Source organism: Pipistrellus kuhlii, unplaced genomic scaffold, assembly GCF_014108245.1.
Source record: "Pipistrellus kuhlii isolate mPipKuh1 unplaced genomic scaffold, mPipKuh1.p scaffold_m20_p_3, whole genome shotgun sequence".
In the NCBI taxonomy this organism is placed as follows: Eukaryota; Metazoa; Chordata; class Mammalia; order Chiroptera; family Vespertilionidae; genus Pipistrellus; species Pipistrellus kuhlii.
This window is the reverse complement of record NW_023425529.1, coordinates 46898831-46917082: the sequence shown is the minus strand read 5'-3', so window position 1 is coordinate 46917082 and position 18252 is coordinate 46898831. Positions and strand designations below refer to the sequence as shown.

Here is an 18252-nt window from a genome sequence, read left to right as displayed (position 1 = left end):
GTCTTAAGAAAAAGGAAATAGGAATGTTCTTCTTTATATGCCATCCGAGTGGAACTGGACTTACTTTATCTGCGTCTTTCTTATTGGCTCAGGGGAGTTCATTAAGTAAGCTGAGTACCAAGGAGAGGCATTATTAAGGATGTAGATGACTCATTTTTATAAATATTGATAAAAATTAAAAAACAGAATGGTTGAGGTAAATGAGGCAAAAATATAAACAAGATGTATATTGAGTGAATGGAAGTTTGATTTATAATGACTCTTCTAACACTGTCCAAGGGGTCCATTTTTTTCTCATAAAGATTCTGGACATAAACCTCAGGAAGGTTCATGTGCTTATAGGTCATAAATTTTAGAAAATTAAAAAAAGAGTTCTTTACCGTACCAGGATGAAATGGTTCAAAACACTGCACTGGATTTCTAGTATGACTTGACTGTCTTCTGAAATGGACAACATGTTAAAGACTGATGAGGAGTTCTATCCCAATATTGACTCTGAATTGACAGAAACCCTTCCCATGGCCCATGACTAATTTTTTTTTCTACTTTCCTTCACCATATCATTTACTTTCATGCCCAGCCGAAGTGACCCAGTGGCTGAGCATTGACCGATGAACCAGGAGGTCGTGGTTTGATTCCCGGTCAGGGCACATGCTTGGGTTGAGGATGTGCAAGAGGCAGCTTGTCAATGGTTCTCTCTCATCATTGATGTTTCTATAACTTTCTCCTTCCCTTTCCTTTCTGAAATCAATAAAAGCTGGTTATGTATCTTGTCTTCATCACATTCATACTTGTGGGTAATGCAGCCTTTATTGATTTTCTTAGAGGATAGGAGAGTGAGTTTCTACCTCACAAAGCACTGCGTTTCATTTGAAAAATCTATCAGACATGTTTCTTTTCCATAATATCTTTTCTCAGTCTCCTAGATACTGAAATTGCCTGCCTCTCTTCCTTGACCACTCTCTCACTCTTATTTTTATTATTATTATTATCTTTTATTACTAGTTCCTAATAGCTTTCTAGCTTTAGACTGACTTATACCCATTATACTTCTGCCCACTTACTAGTAGGACATCTGCATTTTAATATCGTATCCAGTTATGTCCAAGTAATTATCAGGTTGATCACTGACTAGGTTTTATTTCTTAAGTATATTTTTATTGATTTCAGAGAGAAAGGGAGAGGGAGGGAGAGAGAAACATCAATGATGAGAGAGAATCATTGACTGGCTGCCTCCTGCATGCCATGACTGCAACCTGGGCATGTGCTCTGACCTCCTGCTTCATAATTGACTAGGTTTTAAACCAATGAAATACATAGTTCAACCTGGCAGAAGTAGCTCAGTTGGTTGGAGTATCCTTGCACTGAAAGGTTATGGTTGTGATCCCCAGTCAGAGCACATATGAAAGGCAACTGATTTATGTTTCTCACATCTCTCTCTCTCTCTCTCTCTCTCTCTCTCTCTCTCTCTCTCTCTCTCTCTCTCTCTCTCTCTCTGTCACTCCCCCCCTCTCCTATTTCTAAGCATGTCCTCTGGGAAAGATTAAAAAGAAATACATAGTTCAACAACCAAGTTTCACTCTTCACATAAAATGGAGGAATAATTAAATTACAAATAATATTTTGTCATAACATGTTCAAAATTCAAAAACAAAATTTATTAAATCAGAGTATTTAAAGGATCCAAATATTTTAAGATTTCTCTGAAAACAATGCAAACTTATCACAATATTATTGACTATTTTCCCCTTCACCCTTTTTTGCCATCTCCACCCTACCCATCTGGTAACCATTCTCTTTGGTCTCTGTTTGTAGGAGTGTGATTTTGTTTTGTTTTGTTTTTTAGATTTCATATATAAGTAAAACCATACAGTTTTTGCCTTTCTCTGTTTGACATAATACTTAGCATAATACCCCCTAGGTCCATACATGTTGGAAATAACAAGATTTCATTCTTTTCTATACTGAGTAATATTCTACATGATCTGTACTCATTCACATATTAGTGGATACCTAGATTGCTTAGCTATCTTGGCTATTGTAAACAATGCTTCATAGGGGTGCATATACCTTTTCAAATGATTTTTCCCCCTTTGGATAAACACCCAGAAGTGGAATTGCTGGGTCATATGAAAGATCTATTTTTAGTTTTTTGAGAAATCTCCATACTGTTTTCTTTAGTGGCAGCATCAACTGTCAATCCCATCACAACGCAGAAGGCCTCTCTTTTCTCTTCATCCTCTCCTACATGAGCATTTTAACAATTTTATTGTTGTCACTATTATATATGTCCCCAATTCTCCCTGTTCTCTATCCACCTTCACCCAGCCTCCCCCTCCTTCCCTCTGGCTATCAACCATACTATTGTGTGTGTGTCTATGGGTAATGCCTATATGTTCTTTGGTTAATCCCTTCACCTTCTTTCATATAGCCAACTTGGTCTTTGTTGACTTTTTGATGATAGCCATTCTGACTGTGAGAAGTGATATTTCATTGGGTTTTGATTGCATTCCCCTGATGATTAGTAACACTGAACATCTTTTCACATGTCTATTGGCCATTTCCTTAGTTCTCAGAGGTGATTTTTTAGCAAAAAATGGTATCTACAGCTCAAGATCTCAATGCTTGGTGGGCTCCTTGCTATTGGGTTCTTGTTAGTCTTTGGAATTTTCATGCAACAGAGAAAAATGCATTTATAAAAATAATAGTCTTAAATTGACATTTCATATTCTAGTACATTAACATATAATTTTTTTCTCATACCACATTTGTATCTCTTTTCCTCAGCACTGAGAAATCTGACTCCAACAATCTACTTACTAGTCAATTACTTAATTCTACAACACACACACAGAATATTTTAAGTGGAAATTGTTACACTCCCATTATTATTTTTAAAAATTTACTAAATGAAGTACAAAACACTTTTTGCAGTGTCTGCACTACTTATGACCAATTATCAAAATACTATCTTGAACAATTAATTGTATCAATTCTCCATTCTTCCCATAGTTATTGGTTTATTTTATAACTAGAGGCCTGGTGCATGAAATTTATGCAAGGGTTGGGAGGGTCCCTCAGCTCGGCCTGCACTCTCCAATGAGGTACCCTTTGGGGGATGTCTGACTGCCTCTCACAATCCAGGACAACTGGCTCCTAACCGCTAGCTTGCCTGCCTGCTTGGTCTCCCCTAACCCCTCTGCCTGCCTGATTTGCCCCTAACTACCTCTGCCTGCCTGATTTGCCCTTAACCACATCTGCCTGCCTGCCTGATTTCCCCTACCTGCTCCCCTATTGGCTTGATGACCCCTAACCACCTCTGTCTCGCTCTGCACCTGGGACCCAGGATTCCCTCGTCTGGCCAGGACCTAGGCTGGCCGCAGCCGCAGGGGACTGTGGGCAGGTGGCTCGGCCCGGGCCTTAGCCACATGTGCCTGGGACCATGGGGCCTGCAGTTTGTCCCTCTCCTGGGCCGCAGGTGCAGGCGCAGCCGCTGGTGCCTGAGACCACGGGTTGGGTGGCTTATTCCTTTCCTGGGCCACAGGTAAAGGTGCAGCTTCTGGCACCTGGGACCTTGGGGCAGGTGGCTTGTCCCTCTCCCAGGCCACAGCCTGGCTGGTCCCCATTCCTCTCTCAGGGGCTCATTTGTGCCTGGTGATCCCCCATTCCTCTCTCCACAGTGTTGAGTGTCTGAGCCATTATGGCATGATGGTATGAGGGCGTGGTGACCATTTGCATATTTTGTATATTATCTCTTTATCATATAAGATTATGTTCACTTACATAGAGTTTTGTCTCATTCTTGGTCATTTAATTTTGTCTGTGGAATATGTGAAACAATAAGAAAATTTTAAAAGTTAAAACTATTCAAACAGATACACTCAAAATACACCACTTATATTTTTACTACATTAATTTCTCACTCTTCGTGCCTGAGAACATGATTTCATTATAGAAGCTTTATATTATACTTTAATATAATATATCCCCCTCATATTGCTTGCTTTCCAAGATTACTTAATTATTACTGCATGCTTGATTTTCCATATAACATTTAGTATTGATTTTAGTGACAGTGTTTTTCCACTTTGCACAAGTGATCAAGAAATTCTAATGCTACTTGAAGTGTCAATGACAAACAGGGATGCTCTATGGCACTTGTGCGTTGCCACTATGGGAAGACTAATAGCACAGACTGTGACTATGGAGCAACGTATTGCAGATATTCACCCTTCTTTGCAACAGCACTTTCTGGCTTACTACAGGGCCCTAGTAGAGACTAAAGGTCAAACCATAGGACCTTATCAATTGGTGATTAGATTTGAGCTTGTTCTAATAAATTGAATGTTATTGGACCCTCTGAGTTATAATGCTGGTCATTCTATCATAGCAGCAATCTGTCACCAAAGGGAGATAGCACTTAAGAGATCAGGTTTGAGCAGGTCCAGAAGGCATGAGGAAGGCTTATGAACAGATGATTCAGGCTCCTTTAAAAGGAATTTCTCCTACATTTACATTCTCTTCCACTATCCACATATATGGCCTTATTGGGAGTCCCTCATTACAAATTAACCGATAAATACAACTATATACTTAGTCACAGATGTTCTGTAAAATATGCTAGCATCCACTCAAAAGTAAGTGATTGAAAAAAATAAAATATAAATGATGTATGCATTATTTTTATAAAAGCTAGTATATTTATATCAATAGTCAATGTAGATGTTACTGATGAGAGTGCACTTCAGAAAGAGAGAAATTGGTGTTTCTTTTCATAATGACAAGATAGGTTATGGTCAATAAAAATATATAACAGTTTTAAATTTGTGTCTGCGCAAAAACAGTGTTAACATTTTTTACAATAAAAAAATTGACATAACTACAAAGAGAAACCACTCCAGAGCTGTATAAGGACATTTCAATAATTCATTAATGATAAAAACAGTAAAAGTACAAAGTTACATCATATAGTTAATAAACTTAACCTAGTTGACTTATATAGAACACTGCACCCAACTATTATTACCTATAAATTCCAAATGTACAAGGAACGTCCTCAAATCTCTGACCATCAGGACATAAAGAGATTCAACTAATTTAAAAAGATTTAAGGTAAAGAAAGTATGCTTTGTGACACTATAAAAGGATTTTTAGAAAATTTTATGCTTCATATGATCTATTTACAGCATCAGATTGAAGCCAATCCAGCTTGCGGCCCCTCCCCCGGGAGGAAAAGATAAGAGTGGAACATGAGTCCAACGTTGGGGCTTTTCGGTGGCTGTTCTAGGACTGGTGTCCCTTTAGCCTAACCTGGAGCCCTTGTGGGACCTGACATCTCGGGAAGCCTGAAAGCTGCTGAGAACGCACTGAGCTGGGTGGCGTGTTATTGCTTCAGGCAGCTGAGTTACAGCAGACAGAAGGAGAGAGAGAAGAGATTAAGAATGTCACCTTTCTATATAATTTTTTCACATGGGCAAAATCTTCTCATCAAGAATCTCCAAACACAAGTCTGAGATGCTTCATCCTCAGAAAAGGTTAGAGAGGCCCCCAGAATCTCTAGGTGGACTGAATAGCAATCGTCTTCCCCTGTACGAATCCTGTTTACAAAGACTGGGAGAGGTGGTGACTTTTTCAAATGTGTAGATAAGTGTCCCAATCAAAGGAACAAACACAAATCTCCATTAAACAGACCCTTTTAAAAATGGAGGAAAATGAACGCCTAACAAATAATTCAAAACAACTGTTATAAAGCTGCTGATTGAGTTCAGGACAGCAGCATGTGTTTTAGGTGTTTTTTTTGTTTGTTTGTTTTTTGTTTTTGCATCTATTATGAATGTTTTTAATGAAAATATTCTCTAAAATGCTAGAATCATAGAAATTCTGTAAATAATACTGAACACTATGATCGCTACTTATCTTAAAAATAGAAACTAATTTTCAAACAATATGAAGCATTGCATTAAAGTGCAATGCACAAGTACATATTACCTCATAGAACCTAATGTAATGTACAATAATATCAGAACATTTAGGTCCTTTACATTAAAAAAAAAAGTATCAATGTCTTGATAACACACAGGAAGTTACACACTATTTTGGAAACTCTACTTTTAATATACAATGTGATATTATACGCATCTTTTAGGAACTGATATTAACAGGATTAGACCTATTTTTTTTTTCACATTACACTCTAGAGTATATCTCAAAGAAATACATTTCATTTCCAGAACATTCAGTAGAAGAAATAAATTCAAGTATATTTTTAAATAAATCAATTAAGAATGTATTGGAGAAACCGTATGGAAGTGGAAGAAATGGGAAATTATTAACTACAACATGGCATATAAAGAGACTTTGGAGAAAACGCATTCTTACTTAGATGTTTAGGAATTTCAAGATTCCACGTAATTGCTCTTTGAGGGGCACTCCCTTTGTTTCTGACAAAAATACCATATCATTTATTTGTAGAAAATGCTACTTTACGGACCATGTCTTTGAAGGCTTGTTTCACTTGCTGATTCCTCAGGGTGTAAATGAAGGGGTTGAGCATGGGGGCAACAGAGATATTGAGGATAGCTACTCCTTTGATCAACGACGCCTTTTCTTTCGCAGAGGGATTGGCATACATGAACATGCAGCTTCCGTAAGAAATGGAAATGACAATCAAATGAGAGGAACAAGTGGAGAAAGCCTTTTTTCTCTGACTGGCAGAAGGGATTCTCAAAATAGTCCTGATAATGCACATATACGATAAAATCACCAACGCCAAAGTGAATAGCAACGTGACCGAAGCAAAGTAAAAACCAATTGCTTCCAGGAGCCATGTATCTGAGCAAGAGAGTTGTAAAAGGGGGAAATAGTCACATACGAAGTGATCGATGATGTTGGAAGCACAGTAATCCAGCTGGAGGAGAAGCATAAGGGGAGGGAAGATGGTCAGAAACCCTCCCAGCCAGGCACACAGCACGAGCAGGGTGCAGAGTTTCCTGTTCATGATGATTGTATAATGAAGGGGCTTGCAGATGGCAACGTAGCGGTCGTAGGACATGGCGGTTAGAAGGTAAAATTCAGTCACCCCCATGAAAATAAAGAAAAATAGTTGGGCTGCACAGTTATTATAGGAAATAGTCTTATCCCTGGTGATAATTGCCCCCAGAAATCTAGGGATACATACAGTTGTAAATGAGATTTCTAAGAAAGAGAAGTTCCGGAGGAAGAAATACATAGGCGTCTGTAGATGAGAGTCCACCAAGGTTAGGGTGATGATAATCAGGTTTCCAGCGACACTTAGTATATATGTGACAAATAAAAGGAGAAAAAGCATAATCTGAAGGTCAAAATCATCAGAAAGACCTAAAAGGACAAATTCTGTGACCACCGTGTGGTTCATTTCTCTGTCTCTCTCTTTCTTTAAAGATATTTAGGTGGAAAAAGTGTTAAAGAGAGGTGATGAGAGATATGATTCATCATAATCAATGTCATCATCACTAAATTCTAAAACATTTTTATAATCTGTGCAGATTTCATTTTCTTTTGGCTGGCTTGTTTGCATTATGTCTTAATACATATTTATGAGTTCTGTTTTGTGTACTAGTTCTTTTATTTTGAAGTTAGGAATAATTCATGCAACAAATTACATCATTGAGATATGGTAAATAAAATTAATACTTTTTTGCAAATCTTACATTTTCCTTGAAGCAATCATATGAAATATGCATGTTCTTTTTTTTTCTGTCATGTATTTATTAGAGGATACTGCCTCCTAAAAACAAAAAAGAATGATCTTAATTCTTTAAAATGTAAAAGTGAAACTTAGAAGACTAGAATAACAACCCATTACATTTTCTATAAGAAATCAATTAATAATTTTCTTAGAAAATAATTATTTTATTACGTTATTCATTTTTATCTTTAACATTATTTTTATACTGTAATTATCAGGATGATATGAAAACATTCTGTACATATTATGTAATAATATGTATATTTTCATTAAGATAGAAAAAGTAATCTATTTTGTTTTACAAATAGTGAACATATTCACTTATTATTTATAAGAATCACTAATGTTTGACATCTTCTATGACTTTATGGAAATATATATAGGAGAATTTTTTTGAGCTTAAAGGAATATGCAGTATTTATCTATTTTTCATTTTGCATTGAAGTAAAAATTGGAAAAATACTACTTGCCTCAGATCTTAGCAGCTCTGTCACTCAGATTGTAGCCAGTGGAATTTCCCTTTACACATCCTTTTGTCTGAGTTATTAAAGTTTATGAAAAAAATCTTTCATTCTTTTGTAATTTGACTCCACACTTGTCTTTTACATGAGACCTCTGATCCATAAGGATATTTTAGAACTATATATAAAAAGCACTCCTCCACTCATCCTAATCTATTCAGTTAATTCGCAGCTAGCTGGATAGACCATGCTGTAAATGCGATTTGCTAAAATTGTGAGTTACCTCCTTTACATTTTAGATAGTCGAATTTCTGCCATGAAGGATGGAATGTAAAACCATCACTTCTCTGCCAGCCACTAGAAAATTCCTAGTCAAATTTTATTTTATTTCTTTTCTGTGGGAAACTGTACTCCCCGGCATGCACCTGGATGGCCTAAGATACATTGTTTCCTCAACCCATGACGGCTATCACTCAAGCTCTGCTTATCGAACATCCTGCGGTTGGGACACAGCTGCACAACAGAATGTTCTCTGTTGAAGATAAACTATTCTTGACATTTACGGTTTAGTTGCTTAGCTACCCGCTGATGCCCTTGAAGGAAACTCCCTCATCCTCCCTGACTATATCTACATCCTTATACCCTGCAATAAATGAGATTTGATCAGAAAGCCTGTCTTGTCTCCATCTCTTGTGTCTCTTGTCCCCCTCATTCTCACTCCCCCTCTAGGGCCCACGTTGACTTACCCGCGGGTCGGGCACTTTTCCATTTATGATGGCTCAAAGGAAATAGCTCAGGAAGTAGAAATGGAAAGTCAGAAATCTGAAGATGTGGAAATATACAATAGTCCTCTTCAGTAATGTTGATCAAGAAGTTTAAGAAAGCAACATTTAAAAAGAGAACAGAGAACCTGATTAGTGTTTCTCAGTGGTTAAAGTGCTGGCTGAGCACCAAAGGGTGGCTGGTTTGATTCCAAGTTGAGGGCATGAACCTGGAGGGTGGGTTCCCTCCCCACCCCTGGTTGGATTGCGTGCAGGAGGTAAGCAGTTGGTGTGACTCTCTCAACTTCCTCCCTCCCTTCCTTCCACTTTCTCTGAAAAGTAATGGAAAAAAAATATCCTCAAGTGAGGATTAATAAAAAAAAAAAGATAAATAATACATTAGAAAAAAGAGAATTAAGAGAGATATGACAACAATGGGTATTATAAGAATAGATTCTTAAACCAGGATCTAGCTTCTAGTGGCACTGTAGTTCAAATATTTCAAATCCATTTGTCTTGACCTCAGAAGAAAGTTATGCTTTGATCTCTTGGAAACAAGAAAAAGTCCAGGCCACGTATTGGCTACATTATAGAGCATGAGGGAGTTCTGGAAATCCTCCTTGGATTTTTTCAATAGCCCAACTCTTCTCTTAGCCAATGGTTATGTTCATCTGTGTATCCCACAGAGGACATAAAATGTTGACTTTTGGAAAATAATTGCTTTCATTAATCACAATTGCTTACTATTTCATGAGTAATAAAATAGTTTTGAACTCTACAACTCTTTATTTATATTAAATAATCTTGAAATAAAGAAGTTTTCTACATATATTCTTTTATTTATCCTTTGACCTTTTTAGTGTAGGGGCAACAAGAAACAATATTATTTCATAATTCTAAGTTAAATAATAATTATTATAATAAACATATTGTGCTCACAATTATTTTCTCACAATTTTTAATGTGATTACATAAGTTAACAAAGTTAACCCTCATTATAAACAGCAGTAATTAATTGCAGTTAATTTTGTCCATCATTTTTCTCATCTTGGTCTTTAAATTTATTTATCAATTTTTTAATAGTCTAATGAGACATATTACAAAATACTCATTTTGTTTACTTCAAATTCCATTTAGTGAATTATTATTTTTAGTTAATATTTATTTGGTAGAATACAAGGAATAGTTTATATTAAGAGGAATAATACTTTTTTATTGTTCTTCATATTCCCAAAATATTTTAATTATAAAAATTATATGTAATCAGTTAATAATAAGCCACCCACTTATTATCTATATATATATAAAAAGTGAGTGACCAGAACACCATAATGACTAGAATTATTGGTGGCTATTATGTCCACTGCAGCCAATAAAACCACCAAATCTGGTGATGGGGCTGGCTGCCCAACCCCTTGTGGCCCTTTCCCGGGGCTGGCCATGCCCCTAACACTCCCTCCGAACCCAACAGGGGGTCAGGCTGTTGGCCAACCTCCTGCAGCCCCTCCTCAAGGATGACCCTACCCTCAATGGGCCCCTTTCACCCCAATCATCATGAAGCCCCTCCCCTCAGCCAGCTCTGCTCTTGATCACGCCCCCCCCTCCCGATCTTGGCCAGGGCTGGCTGGCCAACCACCTATAGTCCCTCCCCCAGGCTGCTGGCCCCTCATGCCATTTCGGGGTAGGCTGGTTGGCCCACCATCCACAGACTCTCCCCAAGGCAGGCCCCATTCTTGATTAGCCCCCACCACCCATATCAGCCCACAGCCCCTGCCCCCAGCCAGTTCCATCCCAATTGTTCCCTCACACCAATCAGGGGTGGGACCAGATGGCCCACCTCCCATAGCTGGCCTCACCCTCAATTGCCACCCCATCCCAATTGGGGGCGGTGCCTGCCAGCCAGTCACCCATGGTCTCTCCCCCCCAGCCAGCCCAGCCCTGATTGGGCCCTGATTGGATTGGGCCAGGCAGCCAACCTCCCTCCTCCCAACAGGCCAGGCTCTGATCTGCCCTGATTGGGGCCAGGATGGCAGGACCACATCCATGCATGAATTCTTGCACTGGGCCTCTACTATAATTATATAGTATTAATACATATTGAGCAACTTAATGTTATATATTAAAAAATATTTAAACATGCACTTACTGTAAGAAATACAATACCGAATTTATATAATAAAATAATAATACAGCCATCAATGTAGAACTAAATCATGGCTGGGACATGTCTATATTGGAATTACTTGTTGAAAGAGATGAACTAGAAGAGAGTGTGTAGAAAATATAACTCAAATCTATGACAGTGCATGTGTGTTATGTGCCATTAAGTTAGCTCAGACTCTGAGTAACCTTGTGAATGAATAATATGTACCATGTTCTGTCCTCAATAGCTCCACTCAGCTCCTGTGGACTCATGCCTTTGACTTCTTTTAGGGAGTCAATTAACCTCATATTTGGTCTTCCTCTTTTCCTGCTGCCTTTTTGTTTATTTTGTTCCTGACAAATTGATTATAGTGTGTTTCAGTGTGAATTCCTTTAGCAAATTTCAAGTACATAGTACAATTATTAGTAACTATAGATACTCTGTAGTACCTTAGATCTCCAGAATTTATGCATCTCACATAATTGATCCCTTTTTCCCCTTGACTAACATCTCTCCATTAGTCATTTATCATTCTACTCTCAGTTCAAGTTTTTAAGATTCCACATATAAGTGAGATTATGCAGTATTTTTCTGAGTCTTTCACTTACTATAATGTCTTCCAGTTCACATCCTGTTGTAGCATATGACAGAATTCACTTATTTTTACATTTTTATATATATAAACCATTTTTAACTCATTAGTTGATGGAATAGGTATTTCTATATCTTGTCCTTTATGAATAATGCTGCAATAAAACTGGGGGTGCAGATGCCTCTTTCAGATATAATTTCATTGGCTCCTGGAATTCTATACCCAAAAAAGTAAGACTACTGGATCATACCGTAGTTTTAACTTTTGAGGAACTTTCATACTATTTTTCATAATAGCTATTTTAATTTACATTCGCACCCCAAATGCTTATGAGGATTCCCTTTTCTCCATTTCCTTGCTAAAATTCATTTTTTGCATGTGGTGATATCATATTATGGTTTTTAACTCTCTATAAAACTTAAATAATTTTGTTTAGATATAAAATAATTTGTACATATACTCAGATTTAAGCAAATCCAAAACTTCAGAGAAGTGGAATTTACCTTCTATGGAATTAGAATAAACTTATTCTATATACAGGCAGTCCTCGAATTATGTCATAATTGATGTATGTTGTTTCATGGTTACATCACCATCTCCCATTTATTTATAAAAAAAAATTCTGTCAATTCAATGTATGTAAATAAGTGCTTTATGCTTTTATTATTATTATTAATTACTGTATTTACCACAAGTAAAGGTCAGGAATTGTTATCTTCCTTTTATTTTTATTTTTTTACTGTTTCACTTCATAGTTGCTGTGTATGTGCTCCATGTGAGTGACATAGTAACTGTTTGTGTAGGTGGGTTCTACTTACTGCGAAAATTGCTTTACATTGCAGTACAGGAAAGGATCTCCAATGTAACCCAAGGACCTACTGTATCTAAAGGCCGCTATTTTCGATAGATAATTTATATGGACATACTCTATTAAAGTGGGGGAAAAGTATTGTTTCTCAGTTTTTAAGTGATAAGCATTTATATTTTCAATAAATTATAAGGTATTGCCCTAACTGATTTGGTTCAATGGATAGAGTGTTAGCCTGTGGACTGAAGGATCCCAGGTTCAATTCACATCCCCTGGTTGCAGGCACATCCCCAATAGGAAGTGTTCAGGAGGCAGCTGATCGATATTTCTCTCTCATCGATGTTTCTAACTCTCTATTCCTCTCCCTTCCTCTGTAAAAAATCAATAAAATGTATTTTTTTAAAATTATAAGATATTTTAATTTTCCCAGAGAAACTATAGTATAATTAAGAGAATATCTGTCAAATATAAATTAAAAATAAAATTCTATGTTCTATGTGTAGTAAATAAAATATCATATAACTATTTTATAAGTATCTCTATCATTCCTGGTGATTATTTTTTCTACACAAAACTCAAAATATAATTTTACTTTAAAAATAATTATTATTTAATAAGTTGTAATATTGTATACTTGAAACTAATAGAAACAATATAAGATGTATACCAACTATCCATAAATTAAAAAATAAATTGACTGAATGAAAGAAAGTAAAGGGCTCACCAAAGAACATATATGTGCAACCCATGGACACAGACAACACTGCGGTGATGGCCCAAGGGAAGGGGGGGTTGGGGCTTGGTAGAGGGATAGAAGGGGAGTGGGGAAATGAGGACATCTGCAACAGTGTCAACAACAAATATTGAAAATAAATAAATTTTAAGGAAGTTGTGACAGTGTTCAGAAGAATGAGAGTCAGAATGACATAAGAAAAATAGTTTAAATTAAATGGGACATATATAAAACAAACAGAATTGTTAGAAACAAAAAGGATGGCAGGGAGTTTATTGTGATTGTAGAAACTACTGAAATTTCATGTTTACATTTTAAAAATGTCCCGCAATGTCCTCAAATTCCTAGCACCACATTATCTCATTTGCTTGTCTTCCTTGCCATGTCCATGAAGGCTTGCTTGACTTGCTGATTTCTTAAGCTGTAAATAAAGGGGTTCAGCATAGGAGCTACTGAGGTGTTTAGCACAGCCACTCCCTTGCTCAGAGACACCCTCTCCCTTGCTGAAGGTTTGATATACATAAAAATGCAGCTGCCATAAGAGATAGAGATGACAATCATGTGAGATGAACATGTAGAAAAGGCCTTTGTCCTCTGACTAGTCAAAGGAATTCTTAAAATGGTTCCGATGATATATATGTAGGACAGAAATATCAGTGCCAGAGTGAACATTAGAGTAAACACAGCACAGGCAAACCCCATTATCTCTGGGAATTTTGTGTCTGAACACGAAAGTTGCAGCAGGGGAAAATAATCACAGGTAAAATGATTAATAACATTTGACCTACAGTAATCGAGGTTTAAGAACAAGATGAGTGCAGGGAAGATGATTAAGAATGAAACTAGCCAAGAAGAGAAGACAAGGAGTATACAGATTCTTCGGTTAATTATGGTCATGTAATGGAGACGTTTGCAGATGGCAACAAAGCGATCATAGGACATGGCAGCCAGAAGGTAAAACTCAGTGACTCTCAAGAGAATTAAAAAAAAAATAATAATAACTGAGCAATGCAGTCATCAAAGGAAATGGTTTTATCTCCTGAAATAATAGTGGCCAGGAACTTGGGAATGCTGACAGTTGTGAATGAAATCTCTAGTAAGGGGAAATTTCTGAGGAAGAAATACATGGGGATCTGGAGGTGGGATTCCAGCAGGGTAAGAGCGATAATGGTCAGGTTCCCAGTAATGCTCAACATGTAGGTGAGGAGCAGAAAGACAAAGATCACCACCTGAAGCTTTGGGTCATCTGACAGTCCCAGGAGAACAAACTCTCTCACTTCTGTATGGTTTCTCATTCTTCATTTGTTTTTTTGTTTTTGTTTTTCTCCTGCCAGATCGATAGGGAAAAGCACAAGGAACAAACCATCAATTGTGGATTAACAAATATCCAAGTGTGGAACCAGAATTTGGCTGAAATAGTATGATGTTTCACTTCAGGAGCAATTTAAAGCAAACTGATCATGGCAATTTCTATTACTGGTGAAAGCTCTTTGGTTAAAACAGATTTTTTAAAAATTCAATTTCACAAATCTTGAAGTGGCAAATCCGAGATTTGTTCCCAGATGTTTCTGACCTCAAATACACCCTGTGAAGTTTCAGAGAAGTGTCCACAAAGTTTCTTCCCAGTGAGAACCAGCTTCGTGCTATTGCTCCAGTCCCTAAATGTTTCCTATTCTGTGTAAAAGTTTAATCGCATTGAGAATCCTTAAAAAAAAATAAATGAGAAAGATACCACGTTGTTAAGTAAAACGTTACTTTTGTCTTTAGCCACTTATCAATTTTGTGAACACTCGGCTTTATCAACAGACTTACCCTTATGTTTTCATCTAATGCCAGCGGAGACCTCAAGATCAAACCTCTATTGGTTTATCACTCTGAAAATCCAAGAATTTTCAAGAAAAATAACGTTATTAAGTCCAAACTGTCCGTCCATTCGAAGTCCAATCAAAAAGCCTGGGTGACCCAAGTTACGTATCTTCAACGAATGGATTCTGGAAACCTTTGCTCCTGCCGTGAAGGAATTCTTGCTGGAAAAAGAACTGCCGCTCAAAGCTCTTCTGATACTTGACAATGCCCCTTCTCACCCAAAAGACCTAGAGGAACTATTGCAGGAAAATTATCCTTTTATCAAGGTGCAGTATTTGCCACCAAACACCACATCCATTCTTCAGCCAATGGATCAGCAAGTTATTGCGAACTTTAAAAAACTCTACACTAGAGCCCTCTTTAATAAGGTGTTTGAAGAATGCGAGTTTGGTGGAGACAATATGACTGTCCGAAAGTTTTGGAAGGAGAAATTTGATGTCCTTATGGCAATACGACTTATACAGAAGGCCTGGGAAGAAGTGTCACAAAGGATCCTCATTTCTGCTTGGAAGATGCTTGTGCCTTCGTGGACCCAGGAAGAAGCAGTAGTTGATGACACAGAAGTGGTGAAGGACATCATCACAGTGGCCCAAAGGTTGGAATTAGAGGTAGAGGAAGAGGATGTAGAGGAGCTTATTGAGGAACACGAAGAAGAGCTGACAACTGAAGAGCTCCAAGCACTTCTGGTCCAGCAACAGGACAATGCTCAAAGGGAAGCGTCATCTGATAATGAGGAGCAACGATCAAACAATCAACCAATCCCAACTGCTGACATCAAGAACATCCTGGTCAAATGGAAAGCAGTTCAGGAGTTTACCAATGCCCACTATCCGGATTCAGCTGAAGCAAACAGGATCAACGATCTTTACTCGATACTCTTGTCCGTTATTTCCGGCAGATGTTGGAGAAAAGAGAAAAACAAACGACTCTGGACAGGTTTTTCATGAAACCATCGGCCAAAAAGCAGAAAATGGATGAAGATGTGCAAGATTCGGTAGACTCTACTTAGTCTGTCTTAAAATTAAAAAAATGTGTTTTTTTTTTTAAATTATATTTTAGATGTATCTAAATAAAAATAATAACAAAAAATTTATCTTTTTTTATGTCATCTTAGCATATTTTATGCTATAGAACGAATTATTTTTTTTAACATGTATTGTTATGGGAAAACGAGTTTCACATAACGAACTTTTCGCATAACAAACTTGCTCCTGGAACGAATTAAGTTCGTTGTGTGAGGCACCACTGTAATTAAAAGTTGGCTAATAGGTGATGACTCAATGATAAGATTTGGGAGACCTCCATTGCCTTCTTTCTGCCACACTTACCTCTAGTTTTCCAATTGCTCACCAACAGCCAGAACATCTGGACTCTGAAAACTATTAGCTGTCACTATTACTAGGATACCAACATTTCTGAAAATATTTCCTTGCACTTAACAATTTGCTTTCTACTGTCAATGTTTTTGTCTTAAATTTCCCATAGGGGATATATTACCGTATTTTGACCATAGAGTGAGAAATAATCAAATATGTAAAAAAAAAAAGAAAAGATCAGGAGGTGTTTTAAAACTCTCAAGAATGGTTTCTACATAGATTTTACTGGCACAAGCTATTTAATGTTTTATCTAGTCTCTCTGACACTGGGGACCAATTTAGTGAATCAAAATTGCCAGAAGAGGAATATATACAGCACATTAATGAATGTAATGAACAATACGTATTAGTATTAAAATTTGTAAAGAAGCTTGGTGAACAGTGTCTCATGCGACAGAGAAAAAGAAGAAAAGAAAAACAACAACAACCCGCAAAAAACAAAACTAAGTGTGAAGTTTGTTTTCCTTGACATTATTTTCAGACAGAGATTAGCAATCAAATATCTTAACTCCCAATGCAGATCTCTCCCCAATACTCTATGCCGTTAAAAAAAAGAATCTGTCATCTGTCACATTATACTATGTGCATTCATTAAGTCTATCATTTTTAATCTACCTTACAAACAAGTGTTAGGTTCCATAATACTGCTAATGTATTATGCTTATTTTGCTGCTCAGTCTTGCTCACCAGGAATGGTGGTTGAAGAGTTTCTGGTTTTGATTGATTCATGTTGCAACTCATACGCCAAGTGTAATATTAGGAGTTGGTACCTTCTGTGACTAAACTATAATAATATAATCATGTCCAAATGAGGTAAGGTTAGTTTTAAAAGCCCTGCAAAAGAAAGATATTGTAAAGATTACATGAGATAAAAAACTGATGGGCATGGACGACAGTGTGAGTACTCGGGAAGGGGGGTGGAAGATAGGTAGAAAAGGGTAAAGCGGGGGTAAATGGTGATGGACAGACTTGACTTGGATGGTGAAGTGGTATACAGATGATGTGTTGTATAACTGTGCACCTGAAACCTGTATAATTTTGTGAACCAGTATAATCCCAATAAATTCAATTACACATGACAGTAAATTTGTGCTGGTCACTAGTAAAAGTAACATAAACCTTGCAGGCCTTTACAGAATTTAAAGTAGTATGCATAAAAAGAAGCAAAAACAAGTTTTGTGTTTTGTTTTCTTTTCTTTTTAAAAATCAGGCTATCATATTGGCTATTAGAGCTCAAGACCTTTAACAAGTTATTCAACTTTTCTGAGCATCAATTTACAGATTTGTAAAAAAAGGTATAATCTTTCTAGTTGCCAGAGGTGAAGATTACATAATATATAGTGTAAGGTATATCTAGTTTAGATATAAGTGTTGCTACCCCAGCTTTCTTTTCATTTCCATTTGCCTGAAAGATAGTTTTTCATCCCTTCACTTTCAGTGCTGAGGTGGGTCTCTTGTAGACAGCATGTTGGTGTTGTTTGTTTGTTTGTTTGTTTATCCATTCAGCCACTAGATGTCTTTTGATTGGAGCATTTAGTCCATTTACGTTTAAAGTTCTAATTGATAGGTAGTTGTTTGTAGCCATTTTTATTTTTTTGTGTGTGTGTGCCTGTGTTCCTTTCCTTTTTATTTCAGTCTCTTTAGCATTTCTTGCATTGCTGGCTTGGTAGTGATAAACTCCCTTAGTTTTTTTTTTGTTGTTGTTTGTTTGTTTGTTTGTTTTGTTTTTTGTCTGTGATACTCCTAATTTCCCCTTCAATTTCAAATGATAGCCTTTCTGGATAGA

General features: G+C 36.9%; 2 protein-coding genes across 2 annotated transcripts; both read right to left on the bottom strand.

Annotated features, from left to right (window-relative positions):
* Positions 1-6457: 6457 nt before the first annotated feature.
* Positions 6458-7393, bottom strand: LOC118729762 (olfactory receptor 6C3). Its single transcript, XM_036457194.1, has one exon. The coding sequence runs from the start codon at positions 7391-7393 to the stop codon at positions 6458-6460; it is 936 nt and encodes a 311-aa protein (XP_036313087.1).
* Positions 7394-13584: 6191 nt separating this feature from the next.
* On the bottom strand, positions 13585-14519 carry LOC118729483 (olfactory receptor 6C1-like). The gene is given in 2 exon segments (XM_036457018.1): positions 13585-14223; positions 14226-14519. Coding segments are annotated over 2 exon segments (933 nt in total).
* Between the last annotated feature and the right edge of the window lie 3733 nt (positions 14520-18252).